The sequence below is a fragment of the Neopsephotus bourkii genome, unplaced genomic scaffold, assembly GCF_033783945.1.
Source record: "Neopsephotus bourkii isolate Nb327-2 ecotype Australia unplaced genomic scaffold, CSIRO-AGI_Nbou_v1 NB_1820, whole genome shotgun sequence".
Classification (NCBI taxonomy): Eukaryota; Metazoa; Chordata; class Aves; order Psittaciformes; family Psittacidae; genus Neopsephotus; species Neopsephotus bourkii.
In genome coordinates this window covers 4,142,310-4,167,688 of record NW_026902293.1, presented here as the reverse complement: position 1 = coordinate 4,167,688, position 25,379 = coordinate 4,142,310, and the positions used below count along the sequence as shown (strand labels likewise).

General features: G+C 39.0%; 1 protein-coding gene across 1 annotated transcript in view; it reads right to left on the bottom strand.

Moving 5' to 3' along the window:
- The window catches only part of CLVS1 (clavesin 1), a 99,106-nt gene that overhangs the window by 52,975 nt on the left and 20,752 nt on the right, over nt 1-25,379 (bottom strand). Inside the window, exon 3 of the mRNA XM_061342831.1 lies at nt 10,050-10,224. Within this exon, the coding sequence (XP_061198815.1) occupies nt 10,050-10,224 (175 nt within the window). The remainder of the gene's footprint in view (nt 1-10,049; nt 10,225-25,379) is intronic.

The following is a 25,379-nucleotide window of genomic DNA, read 5'->3' as shown; positions in this document are numbered from 1 at the left end:
AACTTCACACAGAACTTAGAGTAGAACTCCTTGTAACTACTGCAGATGTCCATTTATGTAAATATTCCCACCAACCCACCAGAAACCATCCCTTCCAGGCACTGAGCACACGTGCTACTGAGAACACTTCTACTGATCCAAAGATGTTCCTAAATTCTCTTGGAAAACAGAAAAATAAGATTTATATTAACCTATAAGCCTAGGCAAGCCTGAACTATATTTTTGGTTTATTGAAAGTTCTATTGTTATCATTCATAATTCTTAAACACCAACCAAGTATTCACTTATCACATATATATTCATGCTTCTGCCTTTGTTCTGAAAACCTGTCAGTTTGATGACATTCCAAATGCACCTGTTATTTGTAGAATATTTGCATATTAATTATTTGTGTTAGCTATGCTTTTTTCCTAGCTGCATTTTCATTGCATATAGATTGGAGTTGATCAGAAAGCCTCTTCTGAAATGGAAACTATTTTTATTACACCTCAGCTATGCTTTAGGCTGGTTCTTCTGCAAACAGTTTGAAACAGTGGGAATGTGCTCAGAATGAAAAGCAGAATGCACATTCAAATGGGCTAATACATGTCTACCAGAAAGAGATGTAAAACACATCCTGAAAGAATCATAGAAAGGTTTGAATTACCGGGCAGTACAGCCTCTGGAGGAATTTCCACTGAAATTCTTTTTTCCTCTGAAAATGCCCATTTGCTGGAATCAAAGCTTAGGAGGGGCAAGGGGTGAGAGGAGGGGAGAAGGAAGTAGGATGAATTATTCACTCAATGTTTTCATCTTGCCTTGGAAGACTGAGATGTTTCATGTTGACATTTTTGCATCAAGGAACCCCTGTTATTCAGGAATGCTTGTTTCAAGTGTTAGGCTCTACACAGTTAAGAAGAGACATAAAAATGCTTGAGAACAAAATGTTTGAATGCTTCAAGATCACCAGATGAAAAGTTCAAGTCGATGTGCAAAATTTCCAGAAAGTGCTTGGATGTTGAGGACGATTTTCTGCAAGCCTGGAAAACTTATAAAGTGGAAAATCACTTTCTACCATGGTGTAATAAGGTTGGAATTACAGGCTCCATCAAGGCAATGGCAAGATCCTATTCACATCAGTTGGAATTTTACCTCAAACTTTGTAAACATTGTACTCCTCTTTGACCATACTGATCATAAACCTACTGACCATAGGAATACGTTTGACCATACAAAGTATTAAGGAATTTATAAGTTACTTTGTTTAGGAGGAAATAATAATAATAGAGGTTTTCAAGAGAATTGCTGTGGTAGAAAAGTCCTGGTTTTCTGCACATAACAGGATTCAAAACATAAGGCAGACATTTCTCAAAGTCACTGTCTTTATTCACAATTTAAAAATGTTACTGTCTTTAGCTCTGTTAAAAACTTGTATCAGAAATTATGACCTTGCCTAGAGCAGCAAAGTGGACAGTGTGAACCCAGAGTCCTGGCCAGAGCCCTGTCCTGCATCCACACAAGCTGAGCTGCTTTCTCTTGCACAGCAGAGACCCACAGGCAGTTCCACTGATGCAGCACACCCTTGAAGGTGTGTGCTAAAAAGGGGACTGTGTAAAGGGACAACTGGTCTTACCCTTTCACAGCTGTTTTCCCAGCGGGCATGAATTTCACTGCTTCAGCATGAGCCCTCTCTCAGACAGTGCCAAGACCTTACCCGCCTGTGCTCAGGAGATAATCCATGCTGCATAGCACAGTGTACAGGGATATCATCACTCCTACTCTTGCTGTGACTGCCTTCATCTCCCTAGCCACACGTACCTCCAGCACTACCTCACATCACAAACAAAATAGTGCCCATTCCACCTCTGTTGACACATAACTCACTGAAAAGTCACCACTGTATATTTTCGGTCTAGTCTTGTAAATACAGTCTTTTTAATATTTTTACATAATTATACGTTTCTCATAGCAAGAATGTATCTGTAGTACACACACTTCAGGAAGCTTTCACTCAGTTTCTGTGCTAAAAAGGAAAAGGCTCTTGGGGTTGTAAAAGAAAGTACATAGTTATTGCAGATGCATCACTCCTGAAGTTCTGCAAAATTAAAGAGGATAGGAATAATGTAAATTAATGCACGTACATTTGGCCACGCTCACATTTTATGACACAACATGAGCTATTTACACATCTGCTGGTGGGAGAGTTCAAGGATGACTGGTTTTAGCTATAGCTGCCTTTTTGCTGGCTACCAGCAAGAAACAGCTGCTTTCTGTTCTAAGAAGACTTATTGCGATAAACTTTTTCCATTTCTTTTCTTCCTGTCTAACTCAGCAACTCAATGAGATCTTTACTGAAATACAATAACTGGCATTAAAAAGAGACTTTCCATTTAACATATCCAGCCTCTCATGCTGTCCACATTGCAGCTTATCCTTTACTCACAGCCAAAAACCCCAAAGCCTCCAACAGGCAAACATGACTGTGCTGATCAATTCTACTATGCAGCTAATTCCAATTTTCAAGTGACAAATGCAAGTCTACAGCTACTATGCTTTTCTTTTTCTTTGTTCCAGTCAAATCCCTAGAGATGATAGGCACACAATGAGCATAGGCCTTCTCTTGCAGAGAGCAAAGTCTGTTTATCTACTTTTATTTTATATATATTGAGCCAATCCCTTTTCTTGTCTCCTATAATTTCAAAGGCACCCTCACTGGCAGCTCAAAGTGCTCACTCTACATATCACAACAGCTGTTGGAGACAGATAGCATGAGCATTTATGGAATGATTCAAACTGACCTTCTTCCAGTGGATACTAAGTGCTCATCTTTAGCTGTGACTTCGTGTTCAGCAGTTCAACAGGGGTCTCTAACATGAAGCACATTACAATATTGAGGAAACGAATAACTACAGGACAGATTTGGGAACTTTTGTGACAACCTGTAATGGAAAAAAAATTGGTACAATTTTTCTGTATATATCCTGCCAATGGTTTAATCCCAATATCTGTGTAAATGTTCGGACTTACATCTCTTACAAGTAATGGACTTGAAATCAAGGAAGTTTTTTTGCTGAAGACATTTGGGGATAAGAGTATCCCGTTGCATTTTACAGCATCTGCTAAATTCTGATCCATAACCATTTTCAGATGCTGAACATCATTAGATCTTGAGGCTATCTCTTTCTAGAAACACTTAGATCATTCTTATTGGAAGGAGTTCTCTATTTTCTTCACAGACCTGATTTGTCCCCCTCTGCAAGTAAACCCATGTTTTCCATATAATCTTGCCTCTATGAACATAAACTTGAGTTATTAGCAGATCTTCTATAGTTATTAGCAGGGACTCTAGTTTGGGAAGCTATAATGCACCTTTTGGTCTTATCAACACACAATGATTATGACACAGGACAGCAACGCACATGCTTTTATATTCTGAGGAAATTGCCTGTCTTCTGGTAGGCCAGTACTAAAGAAACAGTTATCTACCCTCAAGAACCCAGCCTAAGCTATCCCTTTCTCTTCAGTTTCCCTATTTTGGGAAAGATAGTGGAAAGGCTTTTGCACAAATTTCAAAACTTATTCTCTTAATCTTTTACATATCTTTAAATTCTAGACATAAAATTTGCCTTCAAGTAGGTTTCTTTCAAACAGGGGAAGGGAAAGTGGGAACAATTCTCAGTTGTCATATATCAGTATTACTCTGCAGATGTGCACAGAGCCCCAGCCAGTTATACCACTTCAGCAACTGGCCTCAGCTGTCTGCTGATTCTGCATTTCAAGATTTTCAACATGAAAGACTGAGGAGCACTCAAAGCAATGAATGACTTTTGAGTCTACATTTAGTCTCCCAGAGATTAACAGCTGTAGGGTCTACATTGAGGGGCTTTTTACGCAAGGTGTTAGGGTTTTTTCACTTGTCCTTGTCCAGATCAGTGTATAGATGTGCCTATATATGGTTTTACCTGCCTTAGCTTCTGTTTCTAAAAATTTGATCTGTTCTCCCTTCTGTAGGCAATGAAAGAGCTCTCTTTCTGTTAATATGACCTGTTATAAATACCTAATGAGACATAACAGCATCATAGGATGTTTATAGTACAGACAGAATTCTCCCTATACTACAGGCTTCTACAGAAAGGCTGAGCTAGAATAGTGCCCTTTAGAGTGTTCTTCAGTTTGTTATAAAGTGGATTTTTACTCACTTTACATTTTCAAGTAATGATAGTATTATGTTCAGAAATTCTATGTAAAGAATGGTTGTATCTTATTCTACTGCATCTTATATCCTGCATCCTTCACATGACTAATAAAGAGTTCAACTGGAAGTACTAAGTCAAAGAGATCACATCTGCCTCAGGTTTCAGAGTACAAATGTGTTTAAACAAGGAAAGAAGGGTCAGTTCCTTGCCCCATGGTCCAGGCTGGTGAAGGAAAGACCAAGTTTGCAAAGTCTTCAGATGCACAAGGACTGTCTGGGCTCTGTACGAATCCACAGTTTGACCATAACAAAGATTTGATCATACCAATTAACCCAGCTTATGCTGATCTGAAATGTCTTCCATTATCTCAGCTTGTTTTCAACTTTGAAAAAGCAAGAAATTCTAACAATTAAGACAGAAGTCAAGTGCTTCTTACTAACTATAATAGAATGGAATATTAAGTATTTAGATTTCCAGATGAATATTTTGGAAACAAGCATATTTCCAGACTTCTTTTTTTTTTTTTTTCCCAAGGAAATTTTGGAAGTATATTTCGCCATAATACTTTTATTCTAAAAAAAAAAAAAACATGCCATTGTTCCAGAAAAAGATATTTTCTACTGAAAAACTTTATTAGCTCTGAAAGCTCATCTTTCATTTAAGATTTGGAAAAAGAAACAGCCCCAGAAAATTACACTTTGATATAATATTGAATTACACTTTGATATAATATTGAATTACACTTTTTTCCTTCAAGCCTTACATTATAGCCTGCATTTTGAGCATAATCTTTATATTAGGTCTCTCTTCTGAAGCACAAGAAGAAAAATATTTGATTGCATAATACAGTGTCAAGAGACAAATAATCTGCTGCTATAATTTAACTGATGTTAAGTTTCTCAATCCCACATAATTACAGTCAAAAGAAAAAAAATATATAAAAGCAAAACTAAGAAGAATAAAAACCCCAACTTTTAAACCTATTGCTCATATTAAAGATTGAAGAGCTTCTTATAAGTCTAAGCAGGCTGAGTTTTCTCTAATGTGGTATCTCATTTCAGATTTTGAAATGGGATAACCTCCAATAATGTCAAAAGACCCTGTTAGCTTGATTAGCTGGCTTGATCTCAGCATCGGAGCTATTCTGGACAAATGTACCTTGAACAATTTTCTAAGAGAAGCTTATACAAGTTTCCTTTATTTGATTTTTTTTTTCTCATAAGAATTTTATCAGTAGCAGTATCTGATTAAGGTGTTTTTAAGTCAAAAATAATTGATTTCTTTCCATTTTCCTTTCCTTCGAGAAATACCAGTTTCAGATTTTCACTGGATGATGATAAACTGAAGGCAATTGAAAAAAAAATAAAATAACTTTAATGGATCTCCTAATGGACATTGCTGGTCATAAATTATGTCAAGTTATTCACAGTGGAAATCTAGGGACAAATTCCTGTTTGCAGATCTTGGTTATTCCGTGTTGTTACTGCTATTTGCTGCAATAATTGTGAAATTTGAATCAAAGCCCTGTTGAACCCTGAAGATCACTCCTGCAGTGATTCATCATTGTTACAAAGAAGGCACAGGGCTTTTTTTTTAAGACTCACTGTCCTTGCATATGTGAGTACAACTACATGTTACAGAATTATCAGAGAAAGAAAGGATATAACCATTCACCCTACTTCTTGTTTTAGTACCTTGAGAAAGCCCTGGGGCAAGTTAGACTTTATGTAGGTACTCCTAGGTATGCTGCAGTGCAAACCTGATCTTCAGGTCAGTTTCGAAACCAGCTTTCTGATTTGGGCCATAAGCCACTCAGCTGGGTCTTGGTAGACAGTGGCCTTCTGGCTTTGTTTTCACCGAAGCAATGGCAGGAGAGATCATCCCTCTGGATGTTTTGAAAGTTTTGCACTATTTCTGGATGCTGTTGGGAGAAGTTGTTGCATTTCAACCCATAGTGCTAGCTGGGAGAATTTCTAAATTGATACATGCATGCATGTGCACATACTGCAGGACATAGCTCTGTATATATTCTGCTTTGGATAAAGCAGAAGCAAACAGTGGTTTTCTGTATTCACTGGTATTCCGTATTCACCCTACAATGAAAAGTCCTGTCTGGAGGCAAAGCAACTATATGCTCTGAAAAAAACCAAACAACTAGCATTAATAAAAACAGTCTGGACTTCACTGGACACCCAGGCTATGTTCCCTGTAACACATACACTTCAGACCTAATTCCCATGTTTATTAGAGGTCATCAAATGCAGTGGTCAGTAACAAACATCTTGCATACTAAGAAGGGACCATTTTTACATGCTTTACCTGCTTCAAAATTGGATCATGGGTTTCTTACCTTTGCCATTAGACTTTGATGCTTCTAAACTGTTATATAAAATGTCAAATGATCAGTCTCTTGTTAACTTGTTAGTCTGTAGTCATCTTGTTAGTCTCTTAAGCCATGATTAAATTTTGATTTCCATCATAAGATGATTATAAGATCAGCACGATACAGAGAAGTATAACTTCACAGATGAAGAGAACAGAGGGGAGGAATACACTGTAAATGGGAAAAGCTGTTCACGTTAAAAGAATGAGGATCAGAAGCTAAAACTCATTAAGTTATTGGCAAAATAGACTGCTTTTGTACAAGTCTTTCCCCACCTTTCCATCCACATGATAATTTTTTCCTTAGTGTGTTAAAACTCAAAAGATCAATACAGTGTAGGAAGGAGTATGGTATGAGCTCAAAGCATACAGTAGCAACTGTCTTGTGATAAAAGAGCTCAGTAGTTAGAGATAGTTTAGTCACTACAAAAACATTTGTTCCTGCACTGCTGTGGCATAATGTGAATTGCCATGCTGTACAAATATTTGTTTTGCATCTGCACAATACTTTTGTCTAAAGTGGAGACATGAGGCTACTTTTAGATAATTAAATAACATAACTGAAAAACATCATAGTTATAATGACCTACCTTGTGTGATGCTATATATACAGAAATCCAAACAGAATAAAGAGTAGTATTGAGCAAATACGCTTGCAGCTACATGGTGATGTAATTCATACTTCATCACTCTGAGCATTTACAGACTATACAGTGTTTGGAACTAAGCATCTTATATAATCACAACATATTAATCTCTACAGACAAGTCTATTAGATTTGCTTAGTGCTGGTCTTACAACACAGGATGAATTAATATATCCACCTGTGTAATGTTTGTTCTCTGTACTTAGTGATAATGTACTACAGCAGCAATTTGAGAATAAAAATTAAATTAAATACAAATGCAAAAAATGAGCTGCCGATATATTGATTGGCTTAAAGCAATTTGAAAGTAAGAAAAAAGAAAACCCAAATACATAAATTTAAATTTTCTAATACACTACCGTTTATTTTTTAGCAGTTCTATATTTCAGAAAATTATGTTCTGAGACACTGAATCAGATGAGAGCTAAACAAAGCTACGGAAAAATGGTTCAACTATGACATTAAAATTACTATTACATTCAGAGAGACTAGAAATTCCTGAGTCAGATGCCAACATGTGAAGATAAGGGTTCAACTCCACTAGAAATTGTAAGAGATAATTATTTTCACACCATCCTCTTCACTAGACTCACACAGGACTTAATATGACTCAAGATCTTTCCTTAGAAAGGAGGACTGGGACAGCCATGTAATCTGCCTGTCTGAGGATCTGTATATGCACAGTGCCTTAGCTGTGAGAAATAGTAAGGAACTAAAACAACCTCCTTTTTTTTCAGACATCATCATCTCATGAGAGTAGAACCTGATGGTTTTGCTTCCAATGACCTCCAATGCAATTCATATTGTGACTCTTCCTTTCCTGTATGCAGGTCTTGCTTGCATTTCAACATTTTGCATTAATTTTACATTAGGATAGCAGTATTTCTTTAAAAATAATAATACAAAGAAGTCTTAATGAAGGTATTTCAATAGCAATTATGGGAGCCCAAAATACTCACCCCTAATATAAACCAACACCAATATTGTTTGCTAAATATTAGCTTTATAATCATGAATGACTTGCTTCTCTATACCTGGCAAATTGGAGTACAGCATTCACAACTCCTACAGCTCTTCAAGCCAGCCAGTGGTTAGAAAGTCTAGGGCACATTATCCCAGTCTGTACTTTTTAGAGAGAGAGTTATATTTCTATTTATCACAGAGAATAAAACAGTAACTTAAAATTAAGTAACTTAAAATTAAATTCCCACCCACCAACAAGAAGGAGCCTCCTTAAATTGCAAGCACAGGAAAGTCAGGCTAATGATTAATCATAAAATCAGTTTTGGTACTCCCAAGCTTTGGTACTTCCAGAAACATATTGATGCCAAGAACTGCAAATAAAACGTAGGCAGAAAACCTGGCAGTACCATGTCCAGAAATCAGATGGGATGTAGGCTGGACTGGCCTCTTACTAGAGAGCTGGAAGTGCAAAATTTGGACAGGCACAAGGACACCTTGCTGGAATCTGGTTTTCTTGTGAATGTCACTTGGCCTTATCTTCTTTCTGACTGGAGGGTTTTTTTTCAGCCACAGAATGTTATTCTGTGAAGGAAGGCAGATGAAGTGATAGTATCAACAGGAGAAGATAACGTCCTAGAGACTAATTGCACAGCTTGACTTTCTAATTTGTTAAATAGATGAAAATTCCCCTCGAAGGGGAGCACAGGTTTCAACCTGCTAGCAGATTTTTCTACCTCATTTTTGAATAACACAAAGTAGAGACAATTCTCATCTAATTGTAGACAATTTGTTAGTCAAAAAAATAGTTGAATAAGTTGTTCTTTCTAGTCTGTAAGTTAAAGTTAGAAAACACACAGTCCAGGGAAGATTATTCCTGAGGTATTTATGACTGCAAGATACCTGAAAAGTACTAAAAATAAAATGAAAAGAATAAATCCAACAGCTTATATAATCTCTCCTTTTAAGTATGCAGCTACAACATGAAACTTGTGGTCATTAAGCAACCTGGTCAAGGACTATGTCAGCCCCACTTTGGCAGGTGGGTGGACAAGATGATCTCCAGGGGTCCTTCCAACATAAATAAACTTTGTATCCCATCACATGCCCAAAATTAATAAGGTTGTGTCAGACTACTTCAAACCTAAGAATCCATCTTGGGTCTAGTAGCAGAGGTGGGTTCATGCTCTAGTGGAAAGGTCTGAAGTGCTCTCTGAGCACCACATCTTACCCTCAGCTTCAGCTTATCCCGTCAGGCCCCAGCTACCTGGTCCTCATTTTCATCCTAACCCTGTAACACTACTTGGTTTAGCTTGCTCCTATTTATTTGCAAGCACCAAGTGTATGCACAGCCCCTGAAGAGTCTGAACCATAATGTAGCAGGATCCTGTCTGACAAATGAAGGCAGTCAGAATGAGGGCACAACAGGAAGCCTGTCCTCCCTTTTCCTTATTTCTGTCCGACTCAAATGTACTCACATGAACACAACAGCACACTTCCATCTGCTGAGGGAGCTACTCTCTTCTTCTGCCACCCTCTCTCTGCATACAGATGTGCTTGCGTGTGGACTGCACACTCCAGAAGACAGACTCTGCTGGATTTTAATCACCCTGAATTCTCTGATGGATTAGGCCTTAAATCCCTAACCCTCCTATTAATGCTGCAGTAAGCAACACATATGTTGCTTACACTGATTTACAGTTGAGATAAAAGTGGAAGACAGTCAAATTGAAACATCTGAAAATCAATCTGTGTTGAAAGTGGATGGGACACTAAAGCATTCTGGATTATTTTCTTCACCCTTCGTTCTGCCAACTGCCTGATGAGGCAAAAATCAATGTTTGCAGCAATAAGAGTTGCAAGTACATGTATTATTCTCCACCTACCTGTAGCCCTTCAATTGCCAGTTTGAGGATAGACGGCGTGAGCTTGGAGGCTTGCTTAAAGGAGAAGTTGCTCCAATCTATAATTAGAATGAAGCCATTTATCTGAAGCTCCTGATCTTCAATGAGCACTTCCAAGGACAGCAGGATAGCCCGGAGGATATCTATGAAGGAGTTCCTAAAGCCAAAGCAGAAAAAGAATTGATCAGTGGTTGCAGTTATCTTCAAACCTCAAGATACTCAGCTTTGCTGTGGATGAGGTATGAGGGAGGGATGGGGATTTATTCTGGTAGAATTCTCCTGAAAAGAGAGTTGTTTCAGAGGTGTCACTAAAGAGATCCTTCCCCGAAACTCACATCCTTCTGCTTGGTGTGATAAGTCCTGCACACTGCTGAATGAAATAAACCCTGAATGAAATAGATTTGATTCTTCTGGCATTCCTTACAATAGATTCTAGCTAAGCTACTTCATGAAAATATTTTTTCTGTGGTGACATGAAGCAGATTCATGCTATCAGTTTAAATCCCTGCTCTTTTGGATATATTTTACCAATCTGCTTGTTTGTTTGTTTTCCTTCTTTTCTTTCTATAAGAAACAGGACAATTTGAAAAGGAAATAAATCAGTGCAATATTAATATAAATGGTATGGTTACAACCAGGTTCATTGGCTTCCTGCTTGAGTGGAGAGAATTGATTCTGGGCTTTGCACTATAAATTTTAATTGTTGCCTTATTTCTGCAAACCAAATGCAATAGAAAAAAATAGCTGCATCCACTCAAAATAGGAACTCTTTATTAATTAGCAGCTCCCAGTAGGCTGGCTGAAAGGCTTCCCTCAGCTCTGGGAGAATAATTAGAAGGCCCTGAAGGAGGCCCTGGAGGAGATAGAAAGTGACAGTGAAGAAAATACTGGAATGCTTTTACTTTCATGTGGCAGAGAAACCTGGGCCCCTTTCTACTTCTATCTCATGCATTTTACAAAAGCAAGAGTTGGACACTTAATAACTAATTCCATATTCACACCTGACTAAGCTGAATCAGGCTGCCTCCTGATCTGTCCTTCTCACTAAGATGATTTACAAATAATAGAGTCTTTAAGAGAGGAACAAGAAAAGAAAGCTTCAGAAAGTTCAGATTAACCTTGTCTAAAATGAGATAACATACTGCTTTTGCAGTCTGCTTTACTTCTGCATAATTCTCAAATTTTGATGATGCCTGAGCTCTATTACAGGGAAGGTTCGCACCATGTTCTCCCATGGAGATTTTAATTTAATCCTCTTCTGTTGTTTTCTTTAATTTGAAACAAGTCATTGAAGCCTTCAAGAGCGGTTTTTCAAATTCTGCCCAAGAGAAAAAACCTATGTGCAATCAAAGCAAACTTCTCCACCATCAAGACCTCTTCCTGAACAGCAGCAACACAGGAAAGATTTCTTTGATGATGGTGAATCATAGAATCATAGAATAGTTAGGGTTGGAAAGGACCTTAAGATCATCTAGTTCCAACCCCCCTGCCATGGGCAGGGACGCCTCATGCTAGACCATGTCACCTAAGGCTCTGTCCAACCTGGCCTTGAGTGAAGTGTTTTCCTGTTCTTTCTCTTCTCTCTTCTCTCATCAGGTTTTGAGTGGAGTCTTTGTCTAAAGACACGGTTCCTTGAAAAAGCTGTTTCTGAGCTGTGTCTTTCTGCAAAAGTTAGAAGCTCCTCTGAAGTGTAATTGCTGAAGCAACTTGCAACACACAGAGCTTAAAGGTTTAACTTTGTTGCTGCTGGGTACCAGACTACCCCTCTGTCATTTGCAGTAACAGGACAAGATTGACCTTTTCAAATCCTGTGGGGAAACTGCTAAACAGACAAGCTGAAAGTAATTTCCTTAGCAACATAAGGTGAGGGCATACTGATTGGATTGGCAAATTACATTTATTTTTAGTCTAAATTTATTTCAAAAAACTATGATATGGATATATTACCCATCACCTAGCTGGTGAGGATTTTCAAGCAGCAGCACCAGATTACTAGGATTTCAGTGATGGCAAAAGTTAATGCACCCCTGGACCTTATCTACTTAATATATCCTACATGCTCTAACCCAGCATCCCTATTCAAGGGGGTCACCCTTCCACAAGAACTGCCCTAGGGAAGCTCCCAGTGGTTGTGCAGTGGCAAAAGTGTCATCACACACATGCCAGCCTTCTCTACCCTCTTAGTGGCATCAACACACAATGGTGTCATCATTGATGGATTGGCTTTCTGGCTAGATTGGAGAAGATGGACTAATCCAAAGCTCAATTTAACCCCACAATTGCAAACCTGAGAATGAACTAAACACTGAAGGCCACACTGTAATAAGGAAAAGCTTCATCCTTCATTTGTGGGAAGAAGTTTTCTTAATAAACCATTCAAACTCATATTCATGATCCTGCTACCCCTGATACTTTAAAAGGCTACATAATGATTTCAATAAGGCTGTATAAAAATGGCGCATAAAAGGCACCTTCTGTAATATGTTTAAACTCTAAATCACAATTAAATATTTTATTTGACTGAGTGCAAAATTTTCTTCTCAGACTCTATGTTGAGGAATTTCAGACTTTATTTGGGTGTCTACATAAATTGCCACTATATGAATCAATTACCCACCTGTGCTTTCAGTAAAATTATTTGCCTGGGATATATGGCCCTCAGTTTTCTTAGTATGTAAATCATTTGGCTGTGCCCTGCCCAGATTCCTCTCCAGTCCCACAAGTATTTGCACTTTTAAGACATGGTGTAGGAAATAATTCAAAGCGAACACAAAGACGTTTTTCAGATGAGGGCAAGGAGACATGAAAGCAGCACACAGGTCTTCCAGGTGGGCTGTTTACAGGCATGCTGTTTGGTGAATGTAGGGTCTGGATAGAAATCAGAAAGAGTGCCACTTGAGCCTGAAGCCCTCTGCTCCCTAATCTTGAGGCTTTGAGACAAATCATTCAGCTGTGTGACTGATTTGCATCCAAATCATTTCCTATGCATGAACACAGAACCACTTTCTATTAGTCCATCTCTTTTGTTCCTTTGATTAATATTCCCTTCCCTCCTCCAAACCTCTCTCCACCAATTTAACCCTCTCACACACAAAAAAAGTGAAATAAATTACTATTACACAAAGGGAAATGTGTAAGGTGCTATAAGGATTCAGCATGGAGCCTACTGGAGTGAGCCACTAATGAGTTACAAAAGATTTGCACAAGCTCCAGAAAAACAAAAAGGAAGAGGGAGGGAGAGTGCCTATCTGCCTTGGCTGAATGGAAAGGTACCACAAAAGAGGCTCTTCAAATATCCTTTGGAAAATGGGAAGTTAGCCCAACAGAAGCTAGTGGTAGGGAACAATAATGTAAAACAAAAATGAAGATGGTTTAGCTGAGGGATTTGGTGGAGAGATTAGCCAAAGGCATAACATGAAAATAAATAAGAAGAAATTACTTAATTATAAGAGGCGTAAGCAGGCTGTGAGAGAATCAAAAGGCTCGGTGGAGTATCAGGGAGCAATGGGAACAATTAAAGGGGATAAAGACATTGCAGGGAAATTAAATGATCTATTTGCATGTCTCTGCCACCAGTCATTTTGAAGAGATACATGATAATAAAGCTGAGGGACTGCTGGAAAATAAGGGGTCAAATAAGATATACTGCAAAAAAGCAATACATTTGGGAGAAGATAACATTAGTAAAGGCTTTTGACATTACTCTCTCTGAACAGTTTCATGCAGGCTTTGTTTTAGGCATGCTAGGGAAATTAATTGGATTATTCAGATGGTTAAGAGTATGAATATACAGAAGTACTGGCAGCTGAAGCCACTAAGGTACTCTGGCAGTAAGCAAAAACAAACTGTCACTAGAAGTCCTGGCTGTCCCACAAGACAGCAGGCTAACAGGTTTGGACAAGTATCATTATCTTGGCAGTTACAGCAACTCGGCTTAACATTCCTGAGTTAGTATGCGGTAATAGTCTCTCTCCTATATTTACTTAAAAGGTGGCCAAATCTGAATAACATTCAGCAGGCTGCAAACATGGCAGAGATGTAAATCAGGTAAGAGACCACATCTCGCTTTCTTCCCTCTTCAGACAGTAAATCACCAATGAAGAGCTTTTAGTGGAGTCAGAGGTGGTACTGCCCTGCAAGGAGGATTGCCACTGGGAGAAAGCACATAAGAGGAAAAGGAAAGCAGAAGAACTAGAAAAACATCTTCAGGTTGCCCAAATTATTTGAGCTAATCCAAGCTGAAGCATCTGGCTACACCTTGAATCCTGTGTTCAGTTCTGGGCCCCTCATTACAAGAAAGACATTGAGGTGCTGGAGCATGTCCAAAGAAGGGTAACAAGCTGGTGAAGGGTCTGGAGCACAAGTATCATGAGGAATGGTTGATAGAACTGGGGTTGCTTACTCTGGAGAAGACGAGGCTGGGGGTAGACTTTATAGGTCTCTACAACTATCTGAAAGGAGGTTGTAGCAAGGTGGGTGTCAGTCTTTTCTCTCAAAAAACAAGGGACAAGACAATAGGAAATGGCCTCCAATTGCACCACAGGAAGTTTAGATTGGGTATTAGGAAAAATTTCTTTACTGAAAGGGTTATAAAGCACTGGAACAAGCTGCTCAAGGAAGTGGTTTACTCACCATCCCTGGAGGTACGTAAATGTGTGGATGCAGCACTTAAGAGACATGGTTTAGTGATGGCCTTGGCAGTGTTAAGTTTACAGTTGGGCTCTATGATCTTTTCCAACCTAACTGATCCTATGATTCTACGAAAGCCTTAGAAAGGGAGATGCGAAGAACGCAGCAGATTAGTGCTGGTGGATGAGGGAGAGCCCAGGAAGGAACATATTTCATAGAATCACAGAAGCATAGAGTCATAGAGTCATAGAATAGTGTCGTGGTTTAAACCCAGTCAGCCATAAATCACGCAGTCGCTCTCTCTCACACACAAGCACACACACACACCCTTCTTGCCCTCCCCCTGCTCCCAGAGGGATAGGGAAGAGAATCAAAAGAATGCAACTCCCACAGGTTGAGATAAGAACAGTTTAGTAACTAAGGTATAACACAAATCACTACTGCTACCACCAATAATAATAATGATAAAGGAAATAACAAGGGAAGGGAATACAACACCTCAGCACCAGCTGATCGATAACTCACCCCACCCTGCCCAGCTGAGCACCAACCGATACCTCGTCCAACCCCGCAGTGTCCTCGCCCTTCTGGGTCCCTCTCAGTTACATCCTGGGCATGACGTGCTGTGGTATGGAATGCCTCTTTGGTCAGTTTGGGTCAGGTGTCCTGTCTCTGCTTTCTCCCGGCTTCCCCTCCTCCCTGGCAAAGCATGAGGCTCACAAAGTCCTTGTCCAGACTAAAACATCTGAGCAGTAACTAAAAACATTGGTGCTACCAGCACCGTTCCCAGGCCGAAAGTCAAAACCACAGCACTGCACCAGCTGCCAGGAGAAAAAGTGACTGCTACTGCTGAACCCAGGACAAATAGTTAGGGTTGTAAAGGACCTTAAGATCATCTAGGTCCACCAACCTGGCTTTGAACCAGGGATGTCCATCCAGTCAGGGATGGACTATTTACCACTTCTTTGGGCAACCTGTTCCAGTGCCTCACTACCCTCACAGTATAGAACTTGCTCCCACATAAAGACAAGATACACTGTTCATGGAAAAGCCCTTGGAATCTAGTCAGTACTGGGTTTTGATCTGTTGCTCATATGAAGTAATTTATTTCAGCAGATTAAATTCTTCTTTCTACTCATCAAAATATTGATAAGAAAACCCCAACATCTATTCATGTGTTCTTTGAAAATACCTGGGTTTTTTTAATGCATGAATTTATTTTAGAAATATAAAACCCACCTCAGCTGGAAAAAGCACTGGAAATTACTGGCACACAGTCCTTGGGGATGCATGTCTCAGAGGAGCTCACAGCTGACTCATGCACTGAAAAGGGCTTGTTTGTCTCATCTGTGTGAGGTCTGAATAGTGCATATGTGCACAGAAATTAGCAGGGCTTTTCTGCGATTCACAGAGAAAATGGGTTTCATTCACAGCAAATGTTCACAACAAGTATTTTGACCAGGCACAGGTAACTTCCTTCACAGAACAATCCAAAGCCATTTAAACTTGTTAGTTGCAAAAACATGAACAATTCACTAGCAGGCAAAATGGAGAAATTCTTACACAACACTATGAGATGTTTTTGTCTCATTCTGTAGGGTACCAACCTCTTGTTTGTCACGGCCAAGTTAAGTTACAGAATTTTCTATTTCTTTGTAGAACCAGAATATATGCACATAAAACTCCTACTGAGTAAAGCACAGGTTGCACTAAGTTAATGTCATAGCTCCAAATTATTCTTCTGTCACATCCAGTGTAGCTATCTTTGGTTGTTCCAGTATGTCAGCTTCAGACAGGCATCTCTCCTGTTTTGTAATGAAAAGATAACAAGTTTTTCCCCACAGCATCTGTGTAAGACTATAAATAAAATTCCCAAGTAACTTTACATCCAGGATAACAGACTGGATAGATAAGTGTACTGATTTTTTATTTCTGAAGTGCTTAGCACAACAATGCGCTAGATACAAAGAATATCATAGACTAAGCTGAGTCCTGAACTGTGTTTAACAACATTAGAAAGCTACTGCTTAGCTTATAACTGAACAGAGGCCAGTTACCCACAGATATCTGTCTGGCCTTGAATTCCTGCTTGGAGTGAGCTGGAAGCCTCTGCCATTGCCAGTGAAGGGGAAATGTACCAGCCTGCAAAAAGAAACCTCATTGGTTTATTCTTTTATCATGCAAAAATTGCCTCTCAGTGTCTTTCCTAAAGATATAAAATTATTCATCTTGTTATATTTCTGTGGAGGTTCTTCTATATACAAGTATTACGAGGTTTTTTTGCTGTCACTTTCCACTTCAGTTGAACTCCATAGCAACCAATAGCCCCTGAATTTCATGCTCTGCATTCAAGTCTGCATTACGAACCTCCTCCTACATGCACTCATTCATATTGTAGGCATCCTTGCCAAATGGATACCTTGTTCCTGATGTTAATGTGACTGTGCAAGGACCCTTTCTTTTGTGGAATCTGGCTGAAAAATGGGGACCTTCACAGCCCCTGTGCTTGCTGCTGGAGAGTGCAGGTGGTTGGGGCTCTTAAAACCCATAATAGGACCAACTTCCACCAGAGAACTATGAAGGGGATGGGGAGGTGACACCTACTCTCCCCTTTGCCTCAGCCCAGGGAGGTGTCACCCTGTCTAGCAGGGAATTGGACCAAGATAAAGCACCCTTGAGAGTTTCAAAAATCCCTACTTGAGCTCCCCAGGGACTTGATCCCAGATGAAGCAGCCAAACGACTGCAAACTGTCACAGCACAGACTGCTCCTAAGGGGTCCACACGAGTACAGTAGTGCTGCCCAACCATCAGGCTAACAGCTTGGCTGGGCTCCAGCCTGAGTGCTCAGTGCCGTGCAGGGGGAAGCCTCTCAAGAGCAGTGTGCAGCTCTTCTTTGTAGCCTGCTACTGAAAGGAAAGGCCAGAGCTGAATCTCAGGTGCAACACAACTGCTCTTCCAGCCATGGATTTGTTTTATTCCTTCAAGAGTTAAGTATTTCTGAGCTACACATCAGAGATTTTCTTGCTTTTTTTTTTGTTCCTAGAGCAATGTCATGGTTGCAAACTGTGCAAATTTCTCTGTTGAGAAGGAGTAAGTGACAGTCATAGGCAGTGTTTTATAATACTGTGGGAATTATCAAAAGCCCTGTGCTACACCCCCTAAATGCAATCAATAAATCAGTTCTACAGCAGAGCCAGTGGAATAATTTTGCTGGATACTCCCAAATGCAATGTCCCCTGCGAGAACCATGGGAAAGGTGAGCAGAGAATGCATTCCAGAATGAGCACTGTTAGCGAGCCCGTGGTAGTCTCAGGTTAGTTGTCTCCACTGTTAGTTGGAGACATGGGGGAACAGACTGATAGTCACAGTTAAAGACACTGTTAGAGAAGTAGTTTTTATGCTCCTATTGAGATCTTACTGATGTTATGATACTGTCCCTTGAAAGCACATCTGCAGCAATACTGAAGAAAATGAATGCTGGTACAGGAATTGCTTATGGTTAGAAGCGTTAGGATTGATGACCTCTGTTGTTTTACTTTATTCTGTGTGTTTTCATAGCCTTATTCTCTTCTGGCACTGAAATCCATCCTTGCATCATACTAAGCTATTTGCTCTATTTCTTGCACCACTGAGTTCCACAAGTTAATTTTTCATTACTGAAAGGGAAAGGATGTTCTTTTGAACATTATGAAGCTACTGTTTAATCACAGAAAGCAATTACACAGCTGCTTTGTTCTGTTATTAGAAGGTACAAATGGCACCACTGATTCAGTCCCCCTGCTATCACGTTTCTCTAGGTTATGCCACTATATCTCCTCTAGCTATAACTCTATGGCATCTTCAGCATCTTTCCATCTGAACTAACCCTGGACTTCTTGCTTCCTCCTGATGTGATTACCTCCCTTGTTCATAATGTTAATGAATTCCTTGCATTGCCCTATTTTCTTTTCTCCTTTTTTTTTTTTACAATTATTTTTTACATCCCCTTCTTTTTGAGATAATACAATGTAAAATTAATTCAGTATTCAAGGTGAGTTTGAAATACCAACATGCATGAAAGAATGTGTTATCTTTTCCTATTTGTTCTCCATCTCATTCTTAATGCAGCCTAACATCTAATTAACTTTTCTGACCACCTCTGCACAAAAAGTACGCTTCTTAATTGTGCTGTCTATAGTGACATGATATTTTTCTTAAAAGGTTAAAAGTAGTTGAAAACACAGAAGAAACTGCACAGAGTTAAGAGAGGATCTGCATACTAGTTTTGGCAACATATTAAAATCCAACCTGTTCTTGCACTGCACTTAGACTTCTTTGCATATTAAATGTTGATTTAATAGGTCATTCTAGAGTTTTCCACAACTTCTGCTAATCTTCACTAACCTACACAACTTTCCATTTACTTTTTGTCACATCACCACCCAAAGAATATTACTGCTGGATATTATATTAACATAATTTTGCCACTTACAAATCCTACTTTATGCCTGAAGTATCAGCTCTGTTTTTATGTGCAAGACAAGAATTCACCTACATATTTATTAACTTTTCTGAAAAGAGTTTAAAACAAGCTTCACAGGAAGATTTTTTTATTAGCTAACTAGACAGAATACTTAAGCCTTTTACTTCTGCAATGCTAAAAAAATTATCTAATAGTTTTTTTGTTTGACAACAGTCATTCTTACAGCAAACCTTACTGATGATGAAATAGCAAAGTTAATATCAAATAACTGCTTACCAATGCATATATTCTGAGAGCTCTGAGTTCATAACTACAAAAATCGTATAATCTCTTGTGGCTATTCAGACGGCACCTGGTTATTCACACAGCACTTATCAGTCCAGAAAGATTTGAAAAATGTAGCAGAATGCCTGGAATTTCATTCAGAAATCCACTTTTCTCTATCTCCATTGGAAAGTTTGACTGTTCAGCTAATAAAAAGACTCCTTCTGTGCACTTGAGGTTACAGTAATGAACTTTCAGTTGGTAATCCTAAACCAACCAACCCAAAAGGTACTGTGTGAAGCCACCTCTTTCCTTCTAGTACCTAGTCTGAAATTTCTATGAAGCTCTAAGGTCAGAGGAGAAATCTGGTCCTTCTGAAGCTCAGATTTTCAAAGCCAGTGTAAAATTGGTGTGCTTAAAAGATTAAAGTTAAAATATGCCTGTGAAAGCATTTCATATTTTGCAAGAAATTTTACTGAACAGTCCCTTTTTCTTCTGTTTGGAACTATGGGAGGTACATTTGATTCTAAAGGATTAAAATAAGTCATAAAAACTCTTAGGAAAACTGGAAAACTAAGTGAGTCTAGGCTGTCAGTAACAGGTTGCATCAGGCTCAAGAAATAATGATTTATCCAGTAGAAAGAGCAGATCTGAGCTGATTATGGTGAAAAACCACAGTAAACTGAGACTAAGTTATGGGTAGTGCACTGGACATGAAATTTCAGGCGCTGTGCATGACGGTGACAGTTGTGCTCTCTTATTTCCCTAACAAAAACAGAACATGAAGAAGAAGAAGAAAAATACAATATTTCATTGGACTTTCATTCAGTGTGACATCATCCTTGGCCTGTGTGAAATGCATACACACACAGACTGTTGCAGACCTCTCAGCAGTAGCATGTCTAGAAATGGTTCACATGAAGATGCTGGAAAATGGTTTGTGCATCTTCATCAGCAAAATCATCCTGTGGCAATAATGTGTATCTCCACATACAGATTTATAAAGTAAGTTTGTTATCACCACAAGGTGTAATGGAGAACCAGAGAAACCATGTTTTGTCTCTCCTTTCAGGAGGAAAAAAAGAGAAAAACAGAGTAAGTATGGGTAGTCAGCAGCAATGCCACAGCGAAAACAAAGGAATAATTTGCAAAGAAAGCAATCAATCAGAAACATCACAGTCTCTAAACTTATAACCTTTCTCCAGTTAAAAATGTCATTTTAACTATCATAAGATAAAGTATGATGTAAAAATGATGTTTTTAAAAAGGTTGGAGAAGCTCAGCGGTCCCTGTGCCTGTTTGGTGGAGAGCATAATAAGGGTTTTGCTAGAATAGCAAGAACAGACTGATGAAGCCATGTTGGATGTCATCACCAAAGGCAAATAATTGAAGTTGAATCTCTTTAGAGATATTGGGTAAGAGATTATCAAGACATGAGAAGAAGTGGCAAATAAAAGAATTGCAAGTGCACCTTATCAAATATCTAAAATGTCTATTAAATCAGGCAAATAAGCATATACCTGCGCTTATGCTTGTACTTAAATCCGGACAGTGAAAATAGCAGACATTAAAAAAGGGTACAAAAATGATGTTAATCTCAAAAAGAGTTATAAATTATTTTAGTTGAAGCCCTTCAGGGTAAGTAAGGGACAAGACATATTCTAATCATTTCTTATAAGCTAATGAAAAGGTCTGTCATGCATTACATATCAAAGAGATTTCCCACTCAAACAACAGGCAACTTCGATATAGCTGGTAAAATGGAGGAACTTGGTATTAGTGGTGTAGAAACAATCGTTGGGGAATTCCAAAGAGGTGTTATGAAGATTCATAAGACAGTAGCCTAGGTAAAATTAACTGCGTATCTCTTCAGAAACAACAGTGAAGAAAATTTGCTGTAATGATTCAACTGAGCACAGGAAAGAACCAGAAAATAAAATGAATCTGTGTGGATTTATGAAATAATCTGTTAAATGTGTATTGGATCATGGTGCTGCCAGCCACAAAGAAACTTCTTTGCAGTTATGCTGAAAAGGATATGCAGCTCAAGAAAAATGAGTAGTTTTCACCCTAGCCACTTTTGAGTGCATCGTGTTTCACACAACTTCATTGAAGAAAGTGAAGGTATGAATAGCAACAACCATTCCCTCTAAGAAAGCAGATTTTGTTTGTTCTCAGGAATCATACTGAAGGTGCAAAAGAGCCAAACCTGTTGAAGACACCAGAGTTTACAGAATCTTTAATGGGATAAAACCATGATGCAACCAAAGCAACAATGAGAAGTCTGGTCAAATGTCACCAATGGCATTAGAAAAAAGTATGTCTTCTCACTCACATTGTTCAGGCTTGTCTCAGACCTCACTGGGTATTGGACCTCCCATGTGGAAAATAGATGACAGCAGTTTCTTTGAGACATCTGGATTCCACAGACACATGACTCTCCAGTATGTCAATCAACAAAATACTGATACAGAATGAATTTTATAAGTAGCTATTAGATAACAGAAGTTATGGAAGACACCATGAGTCTGAATCATACTACATTGTAGTAGAAACCTTAGGAATTTAATTCTATAGGCAGTATGAATGATAACTGCTTCCGTAATGACTCCAGTGAGTGAGGTAATTGCTCCCTTTGAAGGGCAATTGCTGAATACAGAAATCAAGTGTCATCAGCATTATATTATGTAGCATTACTAGCTTTTTACTGTGTATTTTTGTGTGGATGACAGCAGTGGATCAAAAGAGGTCTGCCTAAAGGAAGAAAGAACTCTTTTTCTGTGTATTTTACTAACACTTATGCAGAATAAGCTGGATAAGAAGAACAAAAATTGCTCAGATCCAGACACTTTCCTTGGATGTATGGGGTTTCTTTGACAAAATAGTCCTTTGGAATGGCCTTTTTCTTCTTTTATTTGTTTTCTTTTTTCTCTTGAAGCTGCAAGATACAGTTTTCTGAGAAAATTGCAGGACAAAAGGAAAAGAAGTGACCTTGGAAGGACTCCCCTGAAATTCTTCCGAAGGAGCAACGCGAACAAATTAATGTGAATGACGCAGCTCACTTACAAGTGTGTTTAGACTGCCTTTCTCAAAGCAGATGAAGCAATCATGGAACAAAAAGTATTAAAATGCAGGCTGAAAATTGAAAATTAGAAACTACCAGAGTTACAGTTGTTCTCAAAATGCCCCCTGTGAAGGATCAGTGGACAAAATGCGCTTTAATAGATTTGTAAAGTATGATATCATGATCGCAAAGGGAAAAGGGAAAGCATATTTTAAAACTCCAGACTGATTCTTCATTATTTGTGAGTACTTCAATTTCTGTGAATGCAGTAGCATGGTACATAATTTGCTCATTTAAGAAAAAAAAAAAAAGGAAAAGAAAAGAGCAGGAAATCCACCGGAAACATTTAATCAATGCTTTACTTCTATTTTATTGTCAGGTTTTGAAACCTTGGGTTTCTGAAGCAAACACTGCCTTTTAACCAAGACTGCTGCCTAAAGAGGATCAGCACACGTTGCAAGTCTAGTCACTAGGCCTTGAGAAAAATGCCAGAAGGAAAACTTCAATATTTGAGGAAAATGAGGAAGCCTGAAACAAATAAGTCACTCCTTATTATTTACATCTTCTTTGTTTTCTGTAAAAAAGTTCCATGCAGTGATTGGTACAAGCTTGTTTACAAAGAAAAACAAAAGTCACAATTAATTTTCCTTGAGATCTAATTGGTTTTATGGTCAGAAAGTAAGGGAAGACAGCGTTTGGAAGAATTAATATATAAAAGCTACAATTTGGTATCAAGGGATGACCTGTTAAAATTGCAGGGTTAATACTACATCAGGTGTCCTTTTTTGTCTGTTTTTGTCTCACAGTTTAGACTGTGTTGAAAGCACAACTTTACACTTGTCAAAACATCAGAATTTGTGTGCTTAAAAACAATACTAGTACATCCTTTTATTCAATGCTTTGACTTCACAAATACGTTACTAAGAAGGCCTTATGTCAATATCAGAGAAAAACCACAAGAGTTCAAGTCTTTGCAAAATGAATCCCAATATGCTGCAGTTAGTTTCAGTCCACAAAAATGCACAAAAAGCTGAGAAATTCCTTTCTCTGTGGGTTTTTTCTCCCTGATGTGGCAGAACTCTTCAACACTCCATTCTGTTGCATTCAGTTGACTTAACTTAGGTTATAATTTTGCAATTTTATTATCAGTCAACAGTCCTCAACAGTCAAGTAAATGCACTGGATTTATTTCTGCACAATAGGTATATTAAGCCATAAGGTCCTTAAGCAAATGCCTAATGTGAAGCATTTAAATATTCTTATTGCTGCATTTTGCCTCCATAGTTGAATTTGCTGGGGTTGCTCACATATATGCATTGCTGCTTCAGATTTTATGAAAGAAACTTTTCTTTGTCTTCTTGCTCTTTGGAAATGAGTGAAGCCTTTTACATATATGCTTTTGAAAGAAGAAGATAGGGAGGTTCTCTGGCTTCAGCCATGCAATCTTCTAACTCATAGTTTCATGCAAGTCAGAAAACAGACTTTTAGTTCACCTATTCTGACCTAGTCATGTGCACTACTTTTATTAAAGGCCCCACAACATGACTGTAGGCATGAATTTGGCCATTTTTTATGCCAAAAAATTTTTTATGCCAAAAAATTTTGGCCATTTTTTATGCGCTGGCACAGTGGGACCTTGTGTGAGCAGGACATTGAGGAACACATTCCTTCCCTCTGAGTGTCTGCGGCACTTCACTCCTGTACCCTGCCAACTACTCTGGTCCCAGCCAGAGCCTCTCCTCAGATGACACAGCTAATTAAGGTGCAGTGCTTTAAATCACACCTGCTTCACGATGCTGGGCACTTCTTCCAACATAACTATTTCCATTTTCATCCTTTGTTTCATTTTCCATTATCCGGCTGTACTCACACTGGAGCAATTTCCTGCATGCAGAAATTAGTCCTGAGTGCCCTTCTTAACTGCTCAGCACCACCAGCCTGGCAAATGGTTGTTTTCTTAACATACCATTAGTATAGTATCACGTTATCTTTATGAGTACCTCAGGGTAACAAAATAACCAGTTTTTAACTGAAGATGCATTTGCAGACACTTACAGTAAGCCATACCTTTGGTCTTTGGGAGACATAGAGCTTCTTTTATTCAGAGGAACCCTGCATTCAAAGCAGCCCTGCGGAGAAGGACTTGGGGGTGCTGGTTGATGAGAAAATGAACATGAGCCAGCTTCAGTGTGTGCTCTCAACCCAGAAAGCCAACCCTATCCTGGGCTGCATCAAAAGGAGTGTGACCAGCAGGTCAAAGGAGGTGATCCTGCCCCTTTATTCTGCTCTCGTGAGACCTCACTTGAGTATTGTGTGCAGTTCTGGTGTCCTCAACATAAAAAGGACATGGAACTGTTGGAACAAGTCCAGAGGAGGGCCACGAGGATGATCAGGGGACTGGAGCACCTCCCATATGAAGGTAGGTTGAGAAAGTTGAGCTGTTCAGCCTGGAGAAGAGAAGGCTGCATGGAGACCTCATAGCAGTCTTCCAGTATCTGAAGGAGGCCTACAAGGATATTTGGGGAAGGACTCTTCATTAGGGACTGTAGTGATAGGACAAGGGGTAATGGGTTCAAACTTAAAACAGGGGAAGTTTAGATTGGATATAAGGAAGAAGTTTTTTACTGTTAGGGTGGTGAGGCACTGGAATGGGTTTCCCAGGGAAGTTGTGAATGCACCATCCCTGGCAGTGTTCAAGGCCGGGTTGGACAAAGCCTTGGGTGACATGGTTTAGTGTGAGGTGTCCCTGCCTATGGCAGGGGGGTGGAACTTGATGATCTTAAGTCAGCAAAAGGTTTTGTCCTGATTAGCCTCATGCAAGATCTGGACCAGGACTGCAGTGTCTCTGTGGCCAATGGAAGCCAGTTCAGTTTCCTCCTGCTTTATTTTTTA